At 48.1% G+C, this 26,149-nt stretch overlaps 1 protein-coding gene across 1 annotated transcript; it reads left to right on the top strand.

Moving 5' to 3' along the window:
- The first annotated feature begins 8,173 nt into the window (after positions 1–8,173).
- Positions 8,174–23,538, top strand: ALX3 (ALX homeobox 3). Its single transcript, XM_043963407.1, has 4 exons — positions 8,174–8,426; positions 15,750–16,066; positions 18,962–19,090; positions 23,230–23,538. Exons 1-4 carry the CDS (start codon positions 8,174–8,176, stop codon positions 23,536–23,538), a joined length of 1,008 nt encoding a protein of 335 aa, XP_043819342.1.
- Positions 23,539–26,149: the final 2,611 nt, after the last annotated feature.

Genomic DNA, 26,149 nt, shown 5'->3' with positions numbered 1-26,149 from the left:
AGTGGCAGCCTGGGCTGCCGGAGCTGTGGCCTCCCTAACCGAGGAGCAAAGTTTGTTTTATAGGATGAGGTAGAAGAGCCGGATCTGAAGATTTATTTACTCTTTCTGTGTCTGACCTTCCAGGAAGAATGTTCCTAATGGGAAATAAGCTACTTGGGTTTTCTAGACCAGATTTCCCAGGAGAATCTATTGAAGGTTTCAGCATCTGAACTGAATGGAGTGAGTGTAATACCAAGTACCTTCCCTTTGGAGGAGCCCAAAGCTATGAGTCTGCTTCCCTGATTCCCAAGATTTGGGGCAGAGAAGCCTATCCTAGCTTGAAAGTCAGGTTGTCCAGTTAGGAGAAATAGATTATATACTTAACTCTTAGAGACCCCCCGGGGAAGGGTGACTCAACCTCTTTGAACTTCAGTTTCCTCATCTGTAGAATGATTCATTAAAATTCTATGTAAGTAAAAAAAATAATTAAAAAAAATTCTATGTAAGTGTGAGTTATTAAGGTGAGGAAAAATAGAGAATGGACATTACTAAAAGAAGTTAAGAAAAAGAAATTTTTAAAAATAAATTTTGGGGCAAAATGTTTGAATCTGGGACAGCTAGGTGGCAGAGTGGATAAAGCACCGGCCCTGGATTCAGGAGGAACTGAGTTCAAATCTGACCTCAGACATTTAACACTAGCTGTGTGAGACTGGGCAAGTCACTTAATCCTCATTGCCCCGCCAAAAAACAACAACAACAACAACAACAAAAAGATAGCCAGAGGTAGCATTTCTAAAGCACTTCAAGGTGCGCCTTACAAATGTTCTCTCTTTTATCCTCACTGTAACCCTCGTAGGTAAATGATGAAGAAACAGAGGCAGGCAGAGGTTAAGTGACTTGCCTAGAGTCACATATAGTCGGCGTCTGAGAAAGGATTTGAATTTGTCTTGCTGGCTCCAGGTCCAATTGCTCAATTTACTCAATTAGTGTGGTATAGTGCCTGGTATTTTTATTCAAGTGAGAAGAAAGAAGCAATTACTTACATAATGATTACTTTAAGGATGTGAGTGGAGCAGCCAAGTCCCAGGACACTTAATGATTGGCTGAGATGGAGCTTTGGATTGTAGCATGAGGAATGAATGTCAAGCCAGTGAGCTCAAAAATCTGTTCAGAGGGCATCATTATGTGGTGAAGATAAACCCAAGTGATTTTAACTGGAGAGCAGCTTAGCAGGTTAGGCACATCACTCCATTTATGCCAGGTACAGTATTATTGGTGTTTTTTTTTAATTACCCACTTAGGGGGGCAGCTAGGTGGTGCAGTGGATAAAGCACCGACCCTGAATTCAGCAGGATCTGAGTTCAGATCCAGCCTCAGACACTTGACCCGTACTAGCTGTGTGACCCTGAGTGAGTCACTTAACCCTCATTGCCCTGCAAAAAAAAATTACCCACTTAGGGGGCAGCTTGGTGGCACAGTAGATAAAGCACCGACCTTGGATTCAGGAGGACCTGAGTTCAAATCTGGCCTCAGAAACTTGACACTTAATAGCTGTGTGACCCTGGGCAAGTCATTTAACCCTCATTGCCCCCCCAAAAAAAATCCACTTGTACCCACAAATGTATTCTTTTTTAAAAAAGATTTAATATATTTTATTTCCCCCAATTACGTTAAAACAATTTTAAACATTTTTTAAAGTCTTGAATTCCAAATTCTATTTCTCCCTCCCTTCCTCCCCATGATATTTTTACATATTACTCTCTCTCCTTGTGAATAAACCCTAGAAAAGATATATTTGTGGCCTGGAGTCCATGACAGCAAAAGGGCTAGTAAAATTAAATACTACTGGTATTGGTGTCCTAGTAATGTAGCATATACAGGGATGGGATCAGGGGTTCCATTCATTGAACTGGCTCCCCAGACCAATTGGACACACCAGATATCCTTTGGTAGCAAAGGTGGAAGAAGATGGGGGAAGGGGCAGCAGTATCAAGCAAGGGCCAGGGCTCCACCAAGGTCAGGGATCTCAGTGAACAAATCAGTGTTTAGAGATCAGTGGAATTAAGGGAGATGGCTCTGGGACCAAAAGCTGGACTTTCCAGGATCATCTTGAAGAAGATCCTGAAGGTCCCAAAAGACATTATGGTTGGCTCGTCACATGGGCCTGGGTGCATCCTTTCTAAAGAGTATTTTAGAAATTTAGGAAGGACTTCAAGAATTGCAAACCCTGGATTACTTGTTCTAATCAATCCACTCACCCCTCACCCCCACCTCATCTGAAGGAAAAACTAGGAATGTATTTTCATCTGTTGCAAATTAAGGGAAGTGGAGGTTAAGGGAGAATCTAGAAATTGAGGGTTATTTTCTCAACTTTGTGAGTCTCAGACCCAGAAGCCAGATTCTGTTCTATTCCCCATCCATTTGTATTGAGAAATTTTCTCCCTACCCCTACTTGGGTTTTTTTTTTTCTAGAATAGAAAACAGATATATTCATATAGGCAAAGACAATCATTCAATAAGCATTTATTAAGTGCCTACTTTGTGCCAGACAGTGTGCTAAGTAAGCACTGGGGACACAAAGAAAGGCAAAAGACAGTCCTTAACTTGGAGAGTTAAGTCTTGACCATTTAGCCAACCAGTCTAAATAATTCTTCTATTTTCTTCCACAATATGGTGCCTTTGCTATTATTGTACTCTGGTGTCTGAATGATCTGGATGCCAACTCCCTACTTTTCAGTGGACTTGGTTAGAGGATTGGACCTGGAGTCAGGAAGACCTGAGTTCAAATCCCACTCTTACTCGCTATGTGTCTTAGAGTAAGATACTTAATCAGTACCTACATCCTCAGGGTTGTTGTGAGAATAAAATGAGATAATATTTGTAAAGTGTTTAATAAATGAGAGCTATTATTATTACTATTTCTATAAATAATAATAATAATCACAGCTTGTCTTTTGTCACATAGAATTGAATTGAGAGAGGAGGAAGGGAGACCCAATATGTGGTTACTAATGTGGGATGTGTTTGATGGTCTTTTTCCTCCAAGGGCATTCTTCCACCTGACTGCACAAGAAGTCACTTCTTGTAGGCTCCCTGCTCTCTTCCCTGAGCCACCCATGGGAGATAATCTTTGAACAGAACTGGCTTTTTAGTTTAGTGTCAGTACAGGGCACCAAACAACCCCATGTACTTCTAGAGATGGAAAACCTTGGACTTCAGACTCCTTGCTGTGTGACGACCCTTTGCAAGTCTTTTTACTTCTCACAGCCTCAGTTTCCCTATCTATGTAACATAGCATTTCTCACAGGGTTGTTTTTATCAGGATCAAATGAGATAATAAATGTACAGCTCTTTGCAAACATTAAAGTGTTATATAAAGGTTAGGTATTCTGTAAAGTGCTTTGCAGACTTCAAAGTGCTTCATAAATGTCAGTTATCATTATCACCTTCTTTGGAAGTACTCTTTCCACAGACCTCAAAGCACTCAGTAGAAAAGAGCTCTTTTTTTTCTCAGGGAGAAAGATAGAATCTCTTTCAGCAGGGAAAACCGAAGCCAGAGTGCTTGATGAGGAGAGGTGGAATAGAGGATCTCTAAGCCTCCAAAGCCTCCCCTTGCTCTAAATCTCATCATCTATGAGTAACTGTCCTTCACTCCTGCACCCTTCTCCATCATGCACTAAATGAGTCATTCTACAAGTCAGTGGCACAGCTGAGAAGAGGATCCAGGAGTTAGCAGATGACTTTACTTCTTCAATGACCAGTAACGTCGGGAGATCCCTTCACATACTTCTTTACAACACACTATTTGGGCTCTCCACAATACAGCTGGGTCAGTAGCTGCCAGAGTGTAGTGTCTGCTAAGCCGAGGGACCAAATTAAATGGAACGGTTAACACCTGAGATGTTTTATTATCGAGACTGCCAGATGTGGGGAAAAGTTTTAAGAGAGTTTGTAAATTCATGCTGTTTCATAACCAGCTGGATTGAAATAGTTTATTAATCTAGTTACTGAAAACCATGTCTACACGGGCAGAGTGAAGTGGGGAGTTGACAGTTGTATGTAGACCATCCAGGTCTGTCTTTTATGTAGCAAATCCTGGGCCCAGCCACCCAAGTTAGCCTTTAAAGGTTTGAAGAGTAAAAGGACAAATAACAGCCTAGCATGGGAGGAGGGGAGACTGCTAGTGTCTAGAACCTCAAAGCTTCATATCCCTTGACAAACATGTTAGATTCAGATAGGGAAACAAACCAGCATCCAATTGGCTCCAAAAGGAACACAAGGAATCCTGGTGCCCAGCTCCCATCTCTGTATATTTTATAACACTTATTTGGGCATATGTCTTCGACTAGTTTTCATTTGCAAATTAACCTCTTCTCTTCAACTTTAATCTCATTAAAGGGTGAGAGCTTTGTTTTATATTCTGGTAACTCATTCTCTTTTTTTATTATTTAATTTTTTTTTATTTTTTTGTGAGCAATGGGGTTAAGTGACTTGCCACTTAGGGTCACACAGCTAGTAAGTGTTAAATATCTGAGGTCGGATTTGAACTCAGGTCCTCCTGAATCCAGGACTGGTGCTTTATCCACTGTGCCTGACTCATTCTCTTTTGCCTCAACCCCCACATTCCTAGAGATATTTTGTTCATTCAGCCCTGTGATTCCATTGCTGTAGAATTTGTGAACTTATGGACCTGCCTGGGTGCCCTAACAGGGTAAATGTCTTGCCCATGAGCACACAGCTAATATGTGTCAGAAGCAGGGCTGGAACTCAGGTCTTCTTAACTCCAAGTCCAGTCCCTATATCCATCACGAGATCCTGCCCTTTCATAGGGGGTTAGTAAGCTCAAAAATACTTCTATTAAAGAGGTACCCAGAGCCCACTCTCCTACACATTGTTGCCCAAAGCCCTAGTTATAGGGAAAAATAATCCATCTAAGCTTAATTGTCCAGAGGGATTCCAGGAACTAGGGTCACCTCCCAGAAAGAGAATTTTTTCTAGAAAAGAATGAGAAATCCAGAAAAAGAATTTAACTCCTATTCCAATTCTGATTCCCCTCCTGCGCTTTTTTTATTTTTCAAATGCATTTATTTAGAATTTTCCCACCTTACATGTAAAAAACAAATTGTAACATCAATTTTTAAAACTTTCTGTTCCAAATTCTCATCCTTCCTCCCTATCCCCACTTAAGAACTCAAGCAATTCAATATGTCATACATGTGCAGTCATGCAAATCATAGCAGACAAGAAAAACTTTAGAAAAAGGAACTAACAACGACAATGAAATATACTTCCATTTGTATTCAGATACCATCAATTCTCTCTCTGTAGATGGATTGGATTTTTCATAAGTCCTTCAAGTTGTCAAGTAATAACTGCCTTCTGTTCTGCTGGTTACCCAGCCTCACAGTCTGGGTGTTATCCTAAACTCCTTACTCTCCCATCCCACCACATCTAATCTGTTGTCAAGTGCTCCCTATCTATTCTACTTTCATAACATGCTCCCCTTCTCTACTCTGCAATTATTATCACCCTAGTTCAGGCACTTCACGCCTGGACAATTGCATTACCCTGCTGGTTAGTCTCCCTGACTCAAGTCTCTCCACACACCAATCCATCCTCAGCTCAGCTGTCAAATTATTCTTTCTAAAGTGCAGATCTGACCATGTCACCCCATTCAATCAACTTCCTGCTGCTTCCAGTATCAAATATGAAATATTTTGGCATTCAGAGTCCTTCCAAATCTGGTCCCTTCTCACCTTCCAGTCTTCTTATGCCTTATTCCCCACCCCTGGTGACACTGTCTTCCTTGCTATTCTTTGCACAAGATACTGTATCTAAGAACTCTGGGCATTTTCATTAACTGTCTCTCAAGCCTGAAATAGTCTTCCTCCTCATCTATGCTCATTTCTGATCTCCCTTAATTCTAGTGTTTTCCCTCTGTTCACTATCTACAATTTATCCTGTCCATATATTGTTTGTACATCATCAGTTTTTTTTCTCTGTCGTTTTCCCTATTGGACTGTGAGCGCCTCATGAGCAGGGGCTGTCTTTTGTCTTTCTTTGTATCTCCAACACTTAGCACAGAGCCCAACACATACTGTGTGTTTCATAAATACTTATGAACTAACTGACTCTATCCTGTAAGCCTCAGTTCCAAGTGCTAGTGTGGGTCTGCCACCCTGTGATTAGGGGCTCTAATGATGGTAATGCCTCTAACCCTGTTTAAACCAATAAGGCTTCAGAGAAGTCCTGGTATGTTTAATAATGGCTTAATGACTCAGTGAGGCTAGGGGCTTCTGGTTTCTATTTAGCTTTGATTTACAGCCCAGCCCTGGCTGAGGACAGCCAAGAAGCCCCCTTTAAGCCCACAGCGGAAGAAGGAGGTGTTCACAATTGAGCAAGACTTGATTTTCTTTAAGAAATGAGAATCAAACTGAAATACAATTTCTGCCTTTCCCCATCACTTTCCTTTAGTCTCTGGAGGCCTAGAAGCATTTCATTCTAAGCTAGATTTCAGTAAGGGAGTTGGAGCAATAAAGTCATTATCCCCTGGGGAGACTTCTGCCCAGTTGCTCTGGCTATTTGTAATTTTTTTTCCTCTGAAGAACCAAAAACATTGCCTGATTCTCCTCCTTAATTCTTTTTTTTTCTTTCTTTCCTTTTTTTTTTAGTGAGGCAATTGGGGTTAAGTGACTTGCCCAGGGTCACACAGCTAGTAAGTGTTAAATGTCTGAGGTCGGATTTGAACTCAGGTCCTCCTGACTCCAGGGCCGGTGCTCTATCCACTGCACCATCTGGCTGCCCCTCTTTTTTTTTTTTTTGCAAGGCAATGAGGGTTAAGTGACTTGCCCAGGGTCACACAGCTAGTAAGTGTCAAGTGTCTGAGTCCGGATTTGAACTCAGGTCCTCCTGAATCCAGGGCCAGTGCTTTATCCACTGTGCCACCTAGCTGCCCCCCTGCTTAATTCTTGCTATGGAGACAGCCATCCAGGGAAGAGCTTGCTTTGTTAGAATCACATTGACTCAACACTCTTCCAAAAGGAAAGGGAGATGCCTGGTGTAGGTGGAGAGGGCTCAGTATCCTGCAAGGTCCTCTTCTTCAGGGATAGACAAGCATTCCAGATCTTGTGGGCCCCCAGGTGAGTGGCCTTGCTCCTTTTAGCAAAGAAATAGCTGAGCTAGACCTCTCCACCTTTTCCAAGATAAATAGGAAAAATTGTGATCCAAACCCAGCTCCTCTGAACCCCAATCCGGTGCTCTTTTCACAACCCCAGCTACCATCATTACAATCCATATTTAGTCCGGAAGAGAAGGTATCCCCAGAATACCCTCAGTTCTTCTTTCACAGAGAAGCACACGCTCCCAAAGCATCGGAGACCTTTGGGCTAGGCTTCAGAGACTACTATAGTCTGAGGCTGGGGAGCTGCCTCCCTTAGCTGACCCCATCAGGGATGCAGAGGCAAGTAAGTACTGAGAGCCACGTCTTGCCTTTGCACAACATCGGTCACTCGCCTAGGGGTCTGTGTCTTTGTGGCGGCCAGGGACCGACTGACTTTTCTGCTTTCCCTGTGTTCTGGTTTGCCAGTGTCCCGTAGATCAGAGGCCAAGCCCTTCAGTAAGACGCGGCTCGTAGCAAGCAGTAAGCAAAGTTCTCTCGTGGTGCCCAGGGCTAGGACTGGAAGGCTGTCCTGCGAGGGGTGCTGGCTAGGCAGAGACTGAGGGCGGGGATGGAGTAGAAGGAAAAAAGACCCTTCCCGGACCAAGCGCACACGTTATACCTCCCACCCTACCTCCCATACACAGCTCCCGGCTCCAGCTAGAACCTGGGTAAGGGTCTTTCGGTCGTTCCCACACTCCGCCCACAAGCTGCGCTCACCTCGGAAAACTTGGGCGCAGGGTGGCTAGGGAAGGATGTATCCGGCCTCCGAGGGGTTAATCCCCGCGCGGGGCACCGCCGCACGTGACGTGGATAGTTAGTGGATTAAGTCAGGAGGAACACTGCCCCCCTCCCCCTCCGCCCCCCGCGGCGCGCGCCGCTCTCGGGGTCTCCGGGGCCCAGTTCCCAGGTCCCTCCCCCCTTGGCGCGCACAACCCGCTAGGGCAGCGCGAGCCCCAGAGCCGGCCGGCCCGGCAGCCAGTCCCTCGTAAGTGCATAGATTCCCCGGCCCCAGGCCCGGGCCCCCAGAAGGCCTGCATGGAGCCCGAGAGCTGCCTGCCTTATGGCGCGGGTCCCGGTGCTTACCCAGCGGCGGCCGACAAGCCCCCGGGACCTCCGCCTCACCTGCACCCAGCTCCGCTCCCCGGGCCCCGGATTGCTCGCTACGCGACGGCCTGCGGAACCCTGGAGCCCTATTCCCCGGAGGCGGCCAAGCCCCCCAAGTACCTGCAGGAGCCCGGGCCTGGGCCGACCCTCAACGGCAGGCGCTTTTACGAAGCCCCTGCGGAAGGTAACGCGGGGTGGGAGGCTACGGGCGGACGGGGAACAGAGATGACGCGGGGACTCCGGGCTAAGTTCTACGAATTCTCGGGGCAGCGAGAAAGCTAGGGACACCCGGGGTTCCTCTCTCCGCTCCTCTCCGGGGGCCTCCTTTTCTTTTCTTTCCTCAACCCTGGAAATCGCCCACATTTTCTCCCCGTTCAGGTTCCGATTCGGAGCCACCAGAAGGGATTGGTTCCCATCCCCTCACCCTCAGCATCCGTCGGACCTGGGTCCAGGAGAGCCCGGCCGGGGAGCCGAAATCTGCTGCCACGGGTCTGGTGGGGAGCTTTGAGGACCAAGACTGGGAGATTCTGGTGGGGCTGCCGGCGAAAGCCGCCCGAGGGGCCGATTGAGGCCGGCAGACTGAGAGAGACAAATTAGGCGGAGGGGAGTGGCGTGTAAACCGCCCAAGATCTCTGGATTTGGCTGGTCCTGTCCATTCCAGCCCAGCCAGGCCTGGTGCGAGATGACCCGGGCCAGGAGCAAGCAAGTCTTTTGTGTCTCGGTACTTCCTCTAGTCCCAGCTCCAGCTTTCCCTTTCTCTCTACCGGGGCGCGGGCCAGTCCTTCCGTGCCTTCTCCACTCTGCCTTGATTTCTTTTACCCTGGCCAGCATCAGAAGGGCCTGGTTTTCTAGATAAGCAGCGACATGGACTTGGCTCCTAGGGGCAATAGTCCAGTCGGGTTTTCGCTTATTTTCGCCCATACCATTGATGCTTTTTACCGTTCAGACACTGGCTAGCGGAGGTTAGAGTTACTGTCTTTCTGTTTCTACTTACAACTCAATCTAGGTCCAGGACCCGGGCTTTTCGAATTGGATAGAGAGAGAGAGATCCCAGTTTCTCCTCGGGCTATGCCCAGGGCCTGGGTTTTAGAGTCGCTTCTCGGTTACCGGCTTGTCCTTTCCCGGGAACTTGACTCTTTCTTGCGGCCGAGGAGGCTGTCGATCCGAGCCTCAGGGGTCGTATCTCAGGAGAGCAGAGCACAGAGCAGCCAAAGCCGGTACCTCTGGAGCCAGAGCTTCCAGCTCTGCGACCTCTGTCTGGGCCCAGGGAAATCTGACCCAAACAACCCTTTGTCTGAGTCCTGAGCTCTCGGAAGGCTCTGGCCTTTACTGTACTAGCGTTCGGCTCTCATCTGCAAGTAGATCTCCGCAGATCCTCTTGGATAACTCCTGTCTGTCTTGCGCTTTGCTGAAGGAGTCAATGAGGCCTGGATCCTCGGGCCCTGGATCCTGCCTGCTGCCAACCATAAGAGAGGAGAGGAAAGAATGACCCTCGGAGAGCGTCCTCATCCTCCAGAGCCTGTGGCCCAACCCGTATGAGCTGCTAAATTAGAATCTTGAGTTAGAGCTCCCAGGCCTACGAAGGTCCCCAGCCCAGGTCATCCTACCCAGGACAATCCCCTCGCCTTGCTCTTTGCTTACTTTCCCCAACCTGGGCTGAGCGCAAGACAGAAGAAGGGGGTTGGGGGTCAGCTGTAGGAAATGATTGACTCCTCGGTCCTTCATGTTTGCGTTCTTTGAAAGTGGCTCTCCTGATAAAAACCACAGTTGGGACTTAATGAAAAGCAGTTGGCCTGGCTCCTCAGATCCCCGAGCAGACAGAGGGGCCCGCCTGCTTTGTAAACAGTAGAGGTGGAACAGGTACAGCGGCCCGCACCGGGGTGGTAAAACCTGGCCTGATACAGCAAAGAGGGAGGGGGGCAGAGGACCCAGGAATTCCCCTCCCCTGGCTTTCCACCCTTGGCTACCCTCAATGGGGCTGCCTGCTTGGCCTCAGGGTCGGCGTTCACGCAGTGCTCCGGCCTGGGGAGCCCCTACGCTGTATGTGGATGATGCAGGGCCAGTGAAGGGACAGAGAAATGAGGGAACAATGCTGAGGTCACAGGCAACACCTGAGCAACTCAAAGACCTGAGCTCCAAGAACAGCAGGAAAAGTGGGGGAAGAATCGGTAGAAAACCAACTTCGAACAGCGAGGATGGGAGGAGATGAAGAGAATTTACAGCAAAAACGAAAATTAAAACAAGCAGAATAAAGATAGCGGAAACAGCGAGAATGTGGACAGAAAAAAAATTAAAGGCGAACACGAAAGAAGGAAGAGGAAACGAAAGGAAAGGAAAAGAAAAAAGAAAATTAAGAGAAAACAGCTGGGACGGAAGAAAAAGTAACAAAGCAGGAGAGGAAAGAAAAAAAGAAACGAATGAAAGAACGAAATAAACGGGAAGAAGAAAGGAAGAGAGAAACAGAGAACGAAAGAAAGATGAATAGAGAGGGCGCGTAGGGATGGAAGGAAAAGAAGAACGAAAAGACGAAAGAAAAAAGAATCAGAGAGGAAAGAAAACAGCGGGTTGGGTATAACGCTTAAGGAAGAGAGCGAGAAAGAAATACTTCAAAGAAAGATGACAAGAAGGATGGAAAAGTGTAAATAATGGGAAGCCTTGGATGGCCTCGGCGGACGCCTTTTTCGAGGCCGCGAGGATCTGATCTCCCCACGGTTTGGGTGCAGACCCGCAGGAGCCGGGAGTCGGCAGAGAGGGAGGCAAAGGGTCAGTCCCTAGTTCCGATGCTCGGTAGCCAGCCCGAGTCTGCGGCTGTGGCTCTTTTTGGAGTCCCAGTCCATTTGCTGGGTGGTGGAGAGAGATGGGGAAAGCCACCTCATTTCCCGAGCCTTTTAATAAGGGGCTCGAAATATTTCCAGTTCAGACCAGTAATTGTGCAGCTGTTCCCCATCTGGCCCAATTGGTGTCTTTACAAATCGGGTTAATTTCTCCAGAAAAATGACTCCGCTTCCCTCTGTCTCCGCCCGCGCCCGCGGCCGCGGCCGCTTCTTCCTGTTTCTCCCGTTCCCGGGTAGGTTTTTCCTTCTGCTCCCCTCTCTGGTCCGGCCCCGAGTCCTACTTTTGGCTCTGTTTTCCTCCTCCGGGTCTCGGATCCTCTCTATCTAGAGAACCATCTGGAGGAGGGTCAGGAAAAGGAAGGTGAGGAAACTGGCTTCTTGGTGAGACTTTTTTTGGGAACCAAAAAAGGTAGGAATCTTTACGCTACTTCTGCGTGCAGGCCCCCCAAAACGCCATGGACTGGACTCAGAGCTCGGGGATCAAGGCTCAGCTCCCCGGCCTCGAGGCTAGAATCCAATCCAGAGCTGGAAGATGAATTCCGGACCAAAGAAGACTAATCCGTGATCATTGTTTCTTCTTATTCCCAGCTCGGCCTCGGCCCCCGGCGGGTGGTTAAAAGGCTGGCCCAACTCTGGGGACACAAGGAACGAGGTTCTCCCTCTAAGACAGGAGTTCCTTACGTTTTCTTTGTCGCAGACGCCCCCCCCTTCAGAATATCATTTTCAAATAATTGAAGGAAATGCTAAATTCTAGTTAGAGGTTAGTGAAAATAAAGATGGAATTTTTTTCTCCGTCCAAGTTGAAGAACCCCCTGCAATCTGCCCACCGACACTGCTCTATGAAAATCTCGGTTTGGCTTTTCCTCCCTCGCTCGGCCCCCAGCGGAACATTTTCCCTTCCAGAGTGCTCTTTCCAGCCCCGAGTCCAGGCCCAGGTCGCCTCCTCCCAGCGCTCCTGCATTCTCTTCCTTCGAAACCTGCAAAATCGTGGCTCACAGTTGGGGTTGGACGGAAAGGGGTTTGCAGGGCACAAGAAGAGGTGAGGAAAGCCCCCGGGAAGAGAAAGCCCCCTCCACTGGGGCAGCACAAGGCGGAGTGGGGCGGGGGGGGGGGGAGAGGATGGAGTGGAAAGAAGAGAGCGAGACATGTCCGGGCCCTTTCGAGGGATTAAAGACAACCAGACCTCAGTCCCAGAACTGCGTCTTCTCTTTGCCAAACCCACTCCACAGGACACCACCTTCCCCAGCACACGTGCACACCCGACTCTCGTTCCACAGCTCACATCCAGCGTTCGATGTTCGCTGTCCTTCCTGAGCACCCCATCCAGAGCCGGTTCTGAGCTCGATGCCTTGTCGGGGCTGCCCTCCAGCCCTGCACTCCAAGGAGCACGTCCCCTCTGGCTCGGGATAAGTGTTCCCTCTTCCCTAACGGACCAACACTTCTGTGATCCACTCCTCAGTCCCTGTCCGAGTTCCTCTCCTAACCACCCCTGCACCCCCATATTCCCCTCCACACCGCAAAGGACGTGCTTACCCTCTTCCTCTGGGCCACTTCCCCCCTTTCCCAATCTCTTCTAGTTCCTTTCCGCGTACTCCCTGGGTTAGTGCGGGTTTGGAAGCGTGCAGCTAGTCCAGAAGGTAGGGGAAGAGACCTACCAGAGGTCTGCAGGAGACCTCATAGGTCATTTAATTAAGCGGTACCTGCCACACAAGCATCTCCTCTGCATCCTCCCGGCGCGGGGCCAGCCAGCTTTTGCTTCCTCACCTCCAATGAGAGGGGGCCCACTACGTCTCCTAGAAGTCTATTCCACTTTGGAACGGCGCTCCTTGTTAAGACTTTTACCCCCTTACATCAAGGCTATATTTGCGGCTTTGCAACGTCCACCCTGGAAACCGCGCTCCCCAGCCGCTGACCAGGAAGAGAAATTTGTTAAAGTGCCTTCCGAAAAGAGACAGGTCTGGAGCTGATGTTATGGGGAAACTGGGGCGCAAAAGGAGAGTGAAGAGGTTTAACCTTCAGGTTTAACACTGCGGAGCTGTAGGGTGCGAGCGGTACAGAATTCAAATATTGTAACTATACCTGCATCACCCCCAGGGTGTCTTCAGGTCCCCCCCCCCTCACCTTTTCATGTCCACACTTTCGATTTCCAGCACATGGTATAAAGTGTCTACTTTTTCCTTATGCATGGACTTGTATTACTAATTTGTCTGTTACATGTTCTTTCAGTTCTTGCTTTCTTTTGGTACCTTTTTTCTCTCACTCCAGCCCTTTACATCAGTTTTTTTTTCCCCTTTCCATCCTCCACTGGCTGCTCCCAGAGAGAGGATTTCCTTGGATGTCCTAAATCACCAAAGGAAATCCCTTGAGGATTTCTACCCTGAGCCCTGTTTTCTCCCCACACCCTTGACACAAAAGCTGAGAGGGGGTCCCCGAGATGGGGAACTTTTTTCAAAGTTCTCATTTTCACCAAGACTAGCTGGGGAAGGGGGAGGGGTGCACCGAGTCTATGTCTTTGCTGTTTGATCCTACCTAGGACAGCTAAAGTGAGCTGTGTTGTGTTTGAGGTATCCCACGGTGGAATTCCAGACAGTCCAAAGGAGGACATGTTGGGTGGGAGATGAGGGGGGAGGACGTTTGGTCCCGTGAGGAGTGCTTATAAAAAGGATAAGGTAGATATCCCTGGGACCTCTATTTCAAGGTCAAACACTCTTTCTTTCCCCAACCTCCACCCCTTTCCCCCAGTTGTGAAGTACATTTCACAACGTTGCAGACTTTGCCTAAGCTGAGTCTTTGGTCTCCTCTAGACACCTTCTGGAGTCCAAGATCCATCTGAAACTGGGGGCCCCCGATGGATCTCCAAAATAGACACTTTCCTTGAACCAGAGTCCCTATCCTCCCAACTAAGCCCTATTCTCAAGCTGCTCTCTGAACAATGGTGTCTGCAAGTTTTTGCCAGGAAATGGAGATGTATTCCCAATCCATTATCCTTCTGCACATATTCCCTTGTTGTTAATCAAGTTCTTATGCCTGGGAAATGTTGTTGTCCTGCTGATCAAGACCTCCCCAAAGTAGGCTTCAACACTTGCCCCTAAGATGTCAGGCCTGTAAGCCCTGTCCTTCTACTTCAGAATATGGGAGCAAACCGAGATTTGGTGCTTTCAGGCCAATGCTGCTTCCCCTAAATTCCCCAATCCCCCCAAAAGAATACTCTACAAACCAATCTCTAGTTCACCAGGCAGATTTCTGTCTGCCCCTAAGAAAAGTTTTACCTGCTAATGTTAAGAAAAATATGGCCTGGTTCATCTAGATGATTGTTCTTTCAGGGAAGAGGGCATAAAAAACTAGGAAATGGAAAATCTGGTAATTCCACCTAAAGCCTTCCCTAGCCTGAAGCTGGCCGTGTGATCTTGTCACCAAAATTCCCAGGAAACTGCCTCTCCCCACTGGACCTCAGAGGGGTGGGGCTGGGGTGGGCCCCTGCTGGGAATGGGGCCAGTGACAGGGAAGGGGGATGCAAGAGTGAGAGAGGGGTACATTTTACCTATAGCTCTCTTGGGATAACGGAGAGGGGAATTTTACAGAGGCACTGCTGGGGGTCTGTGGTCCATGGGAGTGACTGGAGGAGGTGACTGGGACCTATTTTTTACCATTCTCAGGATATAGTGGATCTCCCTAAGTGCTTCCTGAGAGAGAGTTAACATGTCAGAGTGGGGCTGCTGGGAACAGTTCCCAGCCTGCAAATGGACTACCCCTTGTTCATTAATTTTTGGGTTGTGGGGGAGAGGCTGGACCAGCTAAGAAAGAAGACAGGAGGGAGAAGGGAATGGGACTGGAAAGGGAAGAGACTTTGCCACCATTCCTCAATTTGTCCCCAACTGTGCTCCTTTTGTGTTCCATTTACCCCCTTACTGTAGGTCTTGTCATGACCCCAACACTTCCTGTATGCTTGTGACTTCCTTTCTAGGATGGGCCCATTAGGAGATCTCAAGTCATTTAGAGACCCTGCAGGGACTCAGAGGACTCCATTTCTATTGAGTTGGACTGCAGTGAAGAGAACCCCAGTTTTTAATTTAGTCAACATGGTCAAGATCCAGGGATAGGGATAGAGAGAGACAAACTCTCAGAAACCCCATCCCCAAGGCAGAATCTTCTGGTTTGGCTTGAGACTTTGGGTCAATCCTGAGAGCCTGGGGCTCAGAGTTTGTCCCTAGGGTTTTTTGGCCTACCTGGTCATGATGAAGAGAGGATGTCAAGGGGATGGGAAGTAAGGTTGCATGAAATCAGGATTTGGCTTCCAGACAAGGCAGGGGCGGGAGACTCACAGACTGCACCATTCCTGCCCGGGGTGCCATTCTCAGACATAAGCTTCAGGCCTGGCAACCCATGAGAGATCCCAGCATGGAACATTTTCCTCAGGCACATCTCAGTGCCTCCCACCCCAGGACTTGCAGACCCTCTAGGACCTTCTTCCTGTTGTTTTACTCTTCCTTAGACCACAGAGCACATTGCTCCCCCAGGGCCCCCTCCACAGGCAGCCCTCCAGAATGCCAGGCGCCTAGTGAGGAAGGAGGGGGAGGTGGAGCCAGGAGACGTCAATATCCCCCCTCGCCCCCCTCCACCCACAAAACCCTAGAGTCCCCTTTCCATCCCTCCCTTTGTGTTTTCCATTACAGCAGAAGACAAGGTCTCCAAAGTCACCAGCTTCCACCCACTGCCTCTAGACTGTCCAGGAGGCCCCTTGGAGGGACCCCCAGAGCTGAGAGGCTCACCAGTACCCTGTCTGGCCAGGCTCCGGGGACCTCTGAGCCCCCAGCTCACTGACTCAATGGAACTGCCCAAGAGCAAAAACAAGAAACGGAGGAACCGAACCACGTTCAGCACCTTCCAACTGGAAGAGCTGGAGAAGGTTTTCCAGAAGACCCATTACCCTGACGTGTATGCAAGAGAGCAGCTGGCTCTCCGGACCGACCTGACTGAGGCCAGGGTACAGGTGAGGAGGCCCTCTGGAGGCTCATGTCACCCACCTTCCTGCCACTGCCTGATTGGAATCCCTTATCTTTACAGAGCAGGGGATGGGAGTTATAGAGGGGTGGAGATCGGGGGTGGGCCAAAGGGAGACCAAACAGGTATGGGTGACATCTCTGGGCCATGGTCATCAAAGGAAATCCATCTAGGGGGTTTCTCTGACTGGACTGTGGTGACATACTCAAGTCCCTAAATGGAGAAGTTTGGCTGTTTGGTGGGGGAGAAGGGGATAAAAGATAAGTTCATGTCCCACCCCAGAAGTAGTTGTATGGAAGAGTAGGGTCCCCAGGGACAGGAGCATCTTACACTGTCACTCTCATTGGCTTCTTGACTCTTGCAAAGACACAAGCATAACAAGTCTGGTTGACCTGTTCTCTTCGGAGACTCAGCCCCCAGGATTTGGTTTAGCTTCTCGGATAGGGCTCTGGTACACATGGGAGCTACCTGTGTGCTGGGAGGGACTTAGAATCCTATGCCCAAGATCTGAGAAAGTGGAGGAGTTAGAGAGTGGGGGAGGATGGAGCATGAGACTATGAGAATGAATAAATGGTGACATTTCAAACCTACAGGAGTACATCTCGTAAATAAGGCTGGGGTGAGAATGGTCAGGGAAACTCTTCTGAATTAAGAAGTGCCAACCGCACAGAGACAACTGAGCGGGGTAAATGCCATATTTGTCACAAATCCACTGTCAGGCAGAGAGAGAGAGAGTGACAGAGAGACATAGAGACAGACAAGGAGACAGAGAGGGAGACAGAGACAGACAGATACAGAGAAAGAGAGAAAACCCCTGGCTGGAAGACTGCTTTGAAGACAGGGATGAGGGAATGGTGTGAGGGAAGAAGGCAGAAGCAAGAGGAGGAGGCTTATGCCATCTACGAGTCCTTGGTGCCTCCTGGAAGAAGAGTGAATAGTCATGGGACTCAGAGAGGAAGGAGGGGGAGCCCATGTGCCTCTGGGGTGCTGAGTCCTATAGGCGCCCATCCTGAGGAGCTCTGGTGCATCCCACTGTCCCAATCCCTCCCAAAAGCCAATCCTTGCATTATGGGCCAGCAAAGAGCCAACACTATAAGGCAGGATCCCGGGTGTCCCATAGCCCTTGGTGTGAGAAAACTAGAGATAAAAACAACTTAGAAACCTGGAGCCCTGGGGAGCGCTCAGCTGGTATCCAAGTACATGGACACAAAGCAACTATTTTTTCCTGTTCTAGACATGAGGAGACAGATGGAGACATTCCTTTCCCCCACCCCCACCCCCATTCCTTCTCCTCAGACTCTCAAATAGGATCATAGATTCAGAGCTGGAAGGAATCGTAGAGAAAACTTAGTCCAGTCCCCTCATCTTACAGACAAGGAGACTGAGGTCAGAAGCAGGATTTGAATCTGGGTGCCCTGCCTCCAGACCTAGCACTCTTTCCACCGTCTTAAGGGGATATTTACTAGAGTTTCCCAGCTCTGTGGAACTAACTGGGAATCTTTTGATAAAACAATAACAATAACAATAACAATTTCAATAGCAATATAGCAGTTTCAGGTAGATGTTACTACCATACTCATTTTACAGATGAAGAAACTGAGGCTGAGGGAGGTGAAGTTACTTGCAGCTAATAAGTAACTGGAGAATGATTTGAACTTAGGTCTTCCTGACTCCTGAGTCCAGTGCTCTATGCACTATGGAACCTAGCAGATAGATAATACATACTCCCTGGTAAAGGTATTCTTTTCCTTGTTCAGGATTCCCACATTAGCCCCATGGAGTCGAGTAATGAAAAGTTACACAAATATACACACAAAAGTTCTCGCCCCTGAGGTAGGGATAGGTGATAGTGTAAATGCTGCCAGGGCTGGGTTGGACACTGGCAGGTGAGTAATGAGAAAGGGAGTCCAGAGGTACAGGGGAGATGGTAGTAAATGCCTCATTACACCCTTGCTCCTGGGGATGTATTGGGTTCTCTGTCTGCTCCACACATAACTCCCCAGGGTTGAGGTACAGAGTAGTTGTTTCCTTACTCTTCAGCAAGTGTTGTTGTTGTTCAGTCATGTCTGACCCTCTGTGACCCCATTTGGGATTTTCTTGGCAAAGAAACCAGAGTGTTTTGCCATTTCCTTCTTCAGTTCATTTGACAGATGAGGAAACTGAGACAAACAGGGTGGAGTGACTTGCCCAGGGTCACACAGCTCTTAAGTGTCAGAGGCTGGATTTGAACTCAGGTCTTCCTAACTCCAGGTCCCAGCTCTCTAACCATTGCACCACCTAGCTGCCCTGTAAGATGAGGGGGTTGGACTAAAGGACCTCTATGATCCCTTATTATCCTATATCAATGACCCTTTCTGATCAGAAATGAGACGGCATTCACTAAACATTCAGTTACACAAATATACACAGATACATCTATGGATACGCCTAGGTAGACATCACGTACACATATATAGGCACAGTCCCTCTACATACACACACACACACACACACACACACACACACACACACACCGATAAGTGGTTAGCAATCTTTACACCAGGGGCTTGTGGAAACATCTAGAAGAATGAGTCAGGTCTAGAAGAAGCCAATAAAATCCTTCCTCTATCTTGGACCTCTCCCAGGTCCCATCCCCTTACTCACATGGTTGTGAGTGGTTTATAGATTTATTAGCCCCTGTGGTCCAAAGCTGCATGAAGACACACCCGCCTCCCACTCTATCCCTTCAAGGTTCTGATTCTGGCTATTTGCCCTCTGGGCTCTCCACCCTTCAAAGCTGGCTCTGGGATCTCCAGGAGCCCATATTCCTTTCCCAATTAGCTGCCTCGCTAGGGAATCTTCCCATCCTCACTCTCCTTCTCCATCCTCCTCCCTCCCCGCAAAGGTCTGGTTCCAGAACCGAAGAGCTAAATGGAGAAAACGGGAGAGATACGGGAAGATCCAGGAAGTGAGGAACCCCTTCACAGCCACTTATGACATTTCAGTTCTGCCCAGGACAGACAGCTACCCCCAGGTAAGGTGGAGGACAGAGAAAGCCCCTGGGAACCCTGGGATATAGCATAGTCTTGCCCCCTTCTCCTCCCACCCAAGCCCACCTCCCTCCATTGGGAGTTGGGATCTTAGGGAGCTGATCTAAGGTTTCAGGGCTTCTGTGGAGGGTGGGGGGAGAATGTGTGCCAGGAGGGTAGGGGGAGAATATGTGCCAGGATGCCCTGTGTAATTAACCATTAAGAAGGGGAAAGGGAGGGGACAACTAGGTGGTGCAGTGGATAAAGCACTGGTCCTTAGTTCAGGAGGACCTGAGTTCAAATGTGGCCTCAGACACTTGACACTTACTAGCTGTGTGACCCTGGGCAAGTCACTTAACCCTCATTGCCCCACAAAAATAAATAATGAATAGATAGATAGATGAATGAATAAATAAATTTTAAAGGGGGCGGAGCTAGATGGTGCAGTGGATAAAGCACCTGCCCTGGATTCAGGAGGACCTGAGTTCAAATATGGCCTCAGACACTTGACACTTACTAGCTGTGTGACCCTGAGCAAGTCACTTAACCCTCATTACTCTGCCAAAAAAAAAAAAGAAGGGGGAAGGGTAGGAAGAAGAAAAAGAAGGAAGAGGGGAAGTCAAGTAAAAGCCCTGATGCTGAACAGAAAAAAAAAATAATAATAGCAGAGCAGGGAGAAAGAACCCTACGCAATATAGTAAAATTGACTCATCCCCTGTTCATTCTTGGAGATGTTCAGCCTTCATCAATATGTAGAATTTGAATAGACACAAAATAAATGGCTATATTCCAGGGATAGTGGAATGTCCCCCGCATAGAAATAAGTACATTTATAAGGGGTGATATTAGAAAGCATCTCTTCCCTGTGGGCTGGACTCTAGGTGGCTGTCTAGTTCACTTAGGGGATATTGTTTCTTCCCTATGCTGGGCAGCTCCACCGACTGCTAGGAACAAGGGTTGGAAGAGTACTCACCAGGCTTTGTAGCTTTGTTGATTGAAGGAAGTGGATGCTTCAAACCTGAAGAAGAGAAGGTCAGGGGTCGGTAGGAGGAAGGAGGACTAGCTGCCTTCAGGTATCAGAAAGACTGTCTTGTATAGAAGGGATTAGGGTTGTCCTGCTTGGCCCAGAGGACAGAACCAAGAGCCACCTGTGCAAATTAGAGAGGCAGATACTGGGGTGAAACTTCCTGACAATTAGAACTGTCCAAAAGTGGAATTGGTAGCATATAGCAGGTGGGTCCTCCACCTCACCCCACCCCTGCCCCACCTTTCTGGAGTTTTCTGGGAAGACACTGAGTAACCATTTGTCAGGTATGTGAGAGAAGGGATCTTTTTTCCTCATTGGATACATACAACGTCCTTTTTTACAGAAAAGGAAACTGATGCTCAGAGAGATTAAGAAGCATGCCCAGGATCAAATCCAATCCCAGCAATGCACCTACTTCTCTCTAAAGTGGTCCCACTTCCATCCCCCTTTCTCTGTTTCCATATTCTGCAGAACAACATGTGTTTTCTAGGCTCAATTTACAGCAGAATAAGGGAGTAGCATGTGAATTAAGAAATAGCATATGGGGTATGGCCATCAGGCATGCATAAAATTATTTATTTATTTATTTGTTTGTTTATTTATTTATTTATTTATTTATTTATTTTGCGGGGCAATGGGGGTTAAGTGACTTGCCCAGGGTCACACAGCTAGTAAGTGTCAAGTGTCTGAGGCCAGATTTGAACCCAGGTACTCCCGAATCCGAGGCTGGTGCTTTATCTACTGTACCACCTAGCTGCCCCGCATAAATTTATTTTAAAAATCACCTCTCCATTCCTACCTTGAGAGGCCATGCAAGGTTTCTAGAAGGTTTCTTAAGTAAGGTCTAGGGAATCATGACATTTCTTCAGGCTCTTATACCATTGGGAAGTGGGGGCTGGGGGGGAAGGGAGAGGAGGTCTCTCTTATGGCCCCCGAATGAGACAGTGCCCTGAAACACCCCCCACCCTGACTGATTTGGAGACCAGAGAAAATTCACTCTCTAATTCTACCATCTCCTCCTGACTCTCTACCAATCATTGTTGCTTCTTTCATATTTCCTTTCCTTCAGCATCACCTGAAAGAATCAGTCAGAGGGACATAGAAGCTTTAAAATCATTTGCTTAATTAAAGGTCTTTAGGACAGTGTAGCCCAACAACACAGAAGACACCCCAAAAGTTTAGATAAATATTTCCTCCCTGCCACTTCCCACATTATAGCAGTTCCCCTTCCTAATCCAGCCAGGGGTTGAGGCATCTCAAGTCACTGGAGAAATCAGAATAAATCCTCTTGGGGTATTTTTTAGATCCTGAGAGTCATCGGTCCTCAGGGCTTAGCCCATTGACAAGTCAAAGCTAAAAAGGCCCTTTCTTTTTTTTTTTTTAGTGAGGCAATTGGGGTTAAGTGACTTGCCCAGGGTCACACAGCTAGTAAGTGTTAAGTGTCAGAGGCCGGATTTGAACTTAGATACTCCTGATTCCAGGGCCGGTGCTTTATCCACTGCACCACCTAGCCGCCCCAAAAAGGCTCTTTCTAAGAGAAGTCTTCCCTGATTTCCCTAGTTGTTAGTACTCTTCTTCCCAGGCTTACATTCTGTCCATCCTCATCATGGTGTCAGGGGGAAAAACACAGTAGGAGTGGGACCAAACCAAGTCACCGATGGCCTCTGAGACTCAGTTTTCTTTGTCTCTAAAAGGAGTTAGGCTGAATGCTTTTGGGGGGTGGAGGACTGGGGGAGGATGACATTAGATAGCTGGTAGTGAGTAGCTAAGTGGATAGCCAGATTTGAACTCAGGCCTTCCTGACTCCAGGCCTGAACTTTGTCCACTTGGTGACCCAAGCTGCCTAGAAGCCTCAGCGTCCTAGTCTGAAGATGTCACAGAACTGTGATTTCTTTGTTCTGAGAGCTTCCGCCATCATTATATATATATATATATATATATATATATATACACACATATACATATATACATATATATGTATATCCTTTCTATGAGATAAGAAATAAGTCCTAAATATGTTTAATATGATTATAATGTATAACCTCTATCAAATTGCTTACTGGCTTCGGGAGTGGGGAGGGAAGGGAGGCTGGGAGAAAAATCTGGAACTCAAAAAAAAAAAAATCTTTAAATGTAATTGGGGGAACAGCTAGGTGGCGAAGTGGATAAAGCATTGGCCCTGGATTCAAGAGGACCTGAGTTCAAATTTGGCCTCAGACACTTGACACTTACTAGCTGTGTGAACCTGGGCAAGTCACTTAACCCCCATTGCCTCACAAACCCCTCCCCAAAAACAAACAAAAAAAAACAATAAAAAAAGAGATAAATCCCAGAGACTTACCTGAGGCCCAGAGAGGTTAGGCTTTTCAACCCTACCACAAAGTTGACAAGTGTCAGGGTTCAGGTTTGAACTTAGATCTTCCTTTCTCTGAGGCTGGTACCCTATTTCCTCTCTCCATATGCCTTTCTCTTCTGTACAAAATGGACTTAGTAAGATTTGTTCTACCTACTCCATAGCATTTTGGGGAGGAAGTATGTGTGTGTGTGTGGGGGGGGGGGTTGACGGGTGCTTTGCAAACCATGAAGCCTTATGTATACATGTCTTTCTATTATCATTTCCCAATGGGTGGAAAGAGGGGCAGGCAAGGGCCTAACTTCCAGCTACTCTGCCCTGGTATTTATCCCAAGGGTTCACCAGACTTGCATGGTGGAGGGTGATGGGGAGAGGGCACTGATCTGAGAGTCAAGAGAGAGAGAGATGGCATCTGGCCATGGATGCTACTACTAATTTGTATGTGACCTCAGTTTCTTCAGATCATCTCAAAGAGCTATATCATATCATTGGGGTTCTCCCTGAGCATCCCTGTGTGTGGGCAGTGCCACAGGTGGTGGGTAGAGAGTGGCAAAGAGGCACTTGGCTCTGTTTGGAAAGATCCAGAAGACAGGAGGTGTGTGGGGGGCGTGGGGGTGGGGTGGGGAATGACTACATTTTTGTCTCTTTCCAGAGCCTAGCATTGCAATGTCTTGTACATAAAAGTATCAATGAGTGCCTTTTCACGTGCTAAACATAAGGACATTGAACTGAAAAGCTAATATGCTACCTATCTCTCATTTCAGCTGCAGAGCAACCTGTGGCCCAGTCCCGGGTCGGGGAGCCCAGGAGGCCCCTGTCTGATGTCCCCAGATGGGATTCCATCCCCATGCACATCACCCTACTCCCATTCCCACAGTAATGTGGCTGGTTTTATGGGTGTGCCAGCCTCCCCGGGACCTCCCCCGGGCATCTATTCCATCCATGGATTCTCCCCAGCTCTGGGGGGCCACAGTTTTGAGACAGCACCTGAAGGTGACTACAAGTCTCCCAGCCTGGTTTCCCTGAGGATGAAGCCCAAAGAGCCGCCTACCCTCCTCAACTGGACCACGTGATCAGGCCACCCCAAGACTGGACTGCCCCCTCCTTGGACTTCCCTAAGGGTCTTCCTCATCAGATGCAGCCAGTCCTCACTCTTAATCTAACCTCCCCCTGTACCCCCAAACCCCATATACAGGAGGGGAATAATTTCTGCTTCTATTAATTTCCAGACACCAAAAAGGGCACACTGTCCACACCTGGGCTGCCACTCCCTTGCCCACCCCACTCCTCAGACAGAGAGGTCCAGAGAGAGAACAGCAGTGCCCACCCCAAGTCCAGCAGTAAACAGACTGGTATTCCTTCTTCCTTTTCCCTCTTCTTTCTTTCCTTCCTTCCTTTTTCTTTCTTTCCTTCTTTCCTTCCTTTTTCTTTCTTTCCTTCTGTTTCCTTCTTTCCTTCCTTTTTCTTTCTTTCCTTCTGTTTCCTCCTTTCCTTCCTTTTTCTTTCTCTCCTTCCCCTTCCTTCCTTCCTTCCTTCCTTTTTCTTAATTTTCTTTCTTTCCCAGGTAGCTCTGCAGAGAAGATAGGACTTTTCCACCTGTCTGGGAATTTCAACAGCTGTCTGGGCCTCTTCCCCTTCATCTAGACTGGTCCTCATCTCCTCTGCTCTGGGGGGAGATGCAGGCTGTCCCTTCTTTGAGGCTTTGCATCATTCAACCTGCCACCTCCCAGATGTTAGGAGTCCTGGCTCCAGGGAGGGGCAGGGCCCAGGTAAATGGGGTAAGAGCTGCTTTGGTTGGATGCTATAGAATGTTAAGAATTTCTTCCATAGGGGCAGCTAGGTGGCGCAGTGGATAGAGCACCAGCCCTGGAGTCAGGAGGACCTGAGTTCAAATCCGGCCTGAGACACTTGACACTTAACTAACTGTGTGACCCTGGGCAAATCACTTCACCCCCATTGCCCCTTACAAAAAGAAAAAAAAAAAAAACAAAAGCAAAAAAAAAAGAATTTCCTCCATCAAAAATGAGGAAAAGGGGGCAGCTAGGTGGAGCAGTGGATAGAGCACAGGCCCTGGAGTCAGGAGGACCCGAGTTCAAATCCAGCCTCAGACACTTAACACTTACTAGCTGTGTGACCCTGGGCAAGTCATTTGACCCCAATTTCCTCACCAAAAAAAAAAGAAAGAAAGAAAATAAAAACCAAAAAAAATAAATGAGGAAAAAGAGGAAAGGGAGGAACTGATGAACCCCACTTGGAAGAAAACGAGACAATGGGCAGCCAGGCTAACACCGTGGTACACCCCACTGTGCCAGGGACGATATCAATGACACTGAGTATTTCTATGCCCTTTGCAGCTTCTTGAATGTTTTCATGTACGTCCTCCTGAGTGGTAGGGAGGGTGCTGAAAGAGCAGAGGGCACTCCCCTCCAACCTGCTTCATTCTTTTCTGATGGTAGCACAAGGCCCTGAGGTTGGCAGGGACAGTAGGGGTCTTTTGGTACAATTCTTTGTTCCACACGTGAGGAAAGAGGCCTAGAGAAGGTTAAGTGACTTGCCTGTGGTCACTCAGGTGATAAGGGATGGAGTTAAGATTTGAACCCAGGTCCTCTTTAGGCCCACTCTGTTGAGGATGGGCATAACCATTTTCCAACCTCAAAAGCTTTCTTATCCCGTAGCAGGAGAAGGGGAAGTAAGGAGGATGGGATGGGATGGGGGTGGGGAGGCAGCCGAGATGATGACCGACATAGCTGGTTCAGATCCTTAGTCAATAGAGTGGGAACCACAGCCTGAAGATCTTCAAGGATGAAGAAAAAAATTTCACCATGTTGAGTTTTCCTTACCCCGACTCTTTAAGCTCTTGAGCTCTGCTCCCTCCCAGAGGAATAGGAATGGTATTTAGGGAGCCTCTTCCTCTGTGCCCCACCCTGCCCCCCATGCCTGAGCCCCCTTTCCCCATTAGTCTGTGGAAGCATCTCCCTGCTCCCCGAGGAACTGAGATTCCAAAGGAAATCACCAAATATGGCCATTCTGGTGAGCCCTCTGGTGGTGTAGGGCCAGGGCCACCACAGAACTGTGCCAGGCTGTTGCTATGAGAACGGCAGTGGTTCCCAAACCCCCTCTTCCCAAACCTGGGAACCACTGTTTGGCTCCTTCAGTCAAGAAGAGCTGTGACCCAATTCCACCATGGTCTCCCCATCAGGGGACACCAAATAAATGTTGATCCTATGATATTCTAACCACCCTTATTTTGTTAAAAAAAAATACATCTGCAAAGATTCTGTCGTCTGTCTTCAACAATAAAGGGCTTTCTTTTTTGTTTTTTTCCTTTAAAAAAAGGGACGACTGGTTTCTGGTGCCTTCAGGCTAAGTCCTTGGTTCTTTCCAATCTAGTATGGCAGCAGATGCTTAGGATGGATTGGGACACCATCACCCAGGAAGCGGAGGCCCCCCACTGGTCCCTCTGTGCCCCCTCCCCTAGTGGGAGCATGAAGAAGTCAGGGTCTTAGAACCGCAGAACTTGAAGAGCTTATATAATCTAGGCCTCTTGTTCTATAGATGAGGGAATCTTCTCAGAAAGATGACATGATGTGTTCCAGCTCCCATGACTAGTAGATATCAGAACTGGGAACAGAGTCAAGGCCTCCTGACTAGTCACATTCTGACGTTTGTTGTTTGTTGTTGTTT

The sequence above is a fragment of the Dromiciops gliroides genome, chromosome 4 (genome assembly GCF_019393635.1).
Source record: "Dromiciops gliroides isolate mDroGli1 chromosome 4, mDroGli1.pri, whole genome shotgun sequence".
Taxonomy (NCBI): domain Eukaryota; kingdom Metazoa; phylum Chordata; class Mammalia; order Microbiotheria; family Microbiotheriidae; genus Dromiciops; species Dromiciops gliroides.
Note: the sequence above shows the minus strand (reverse complement) of the source record. Positions and strands in the feature narration are given on the sequence as shown.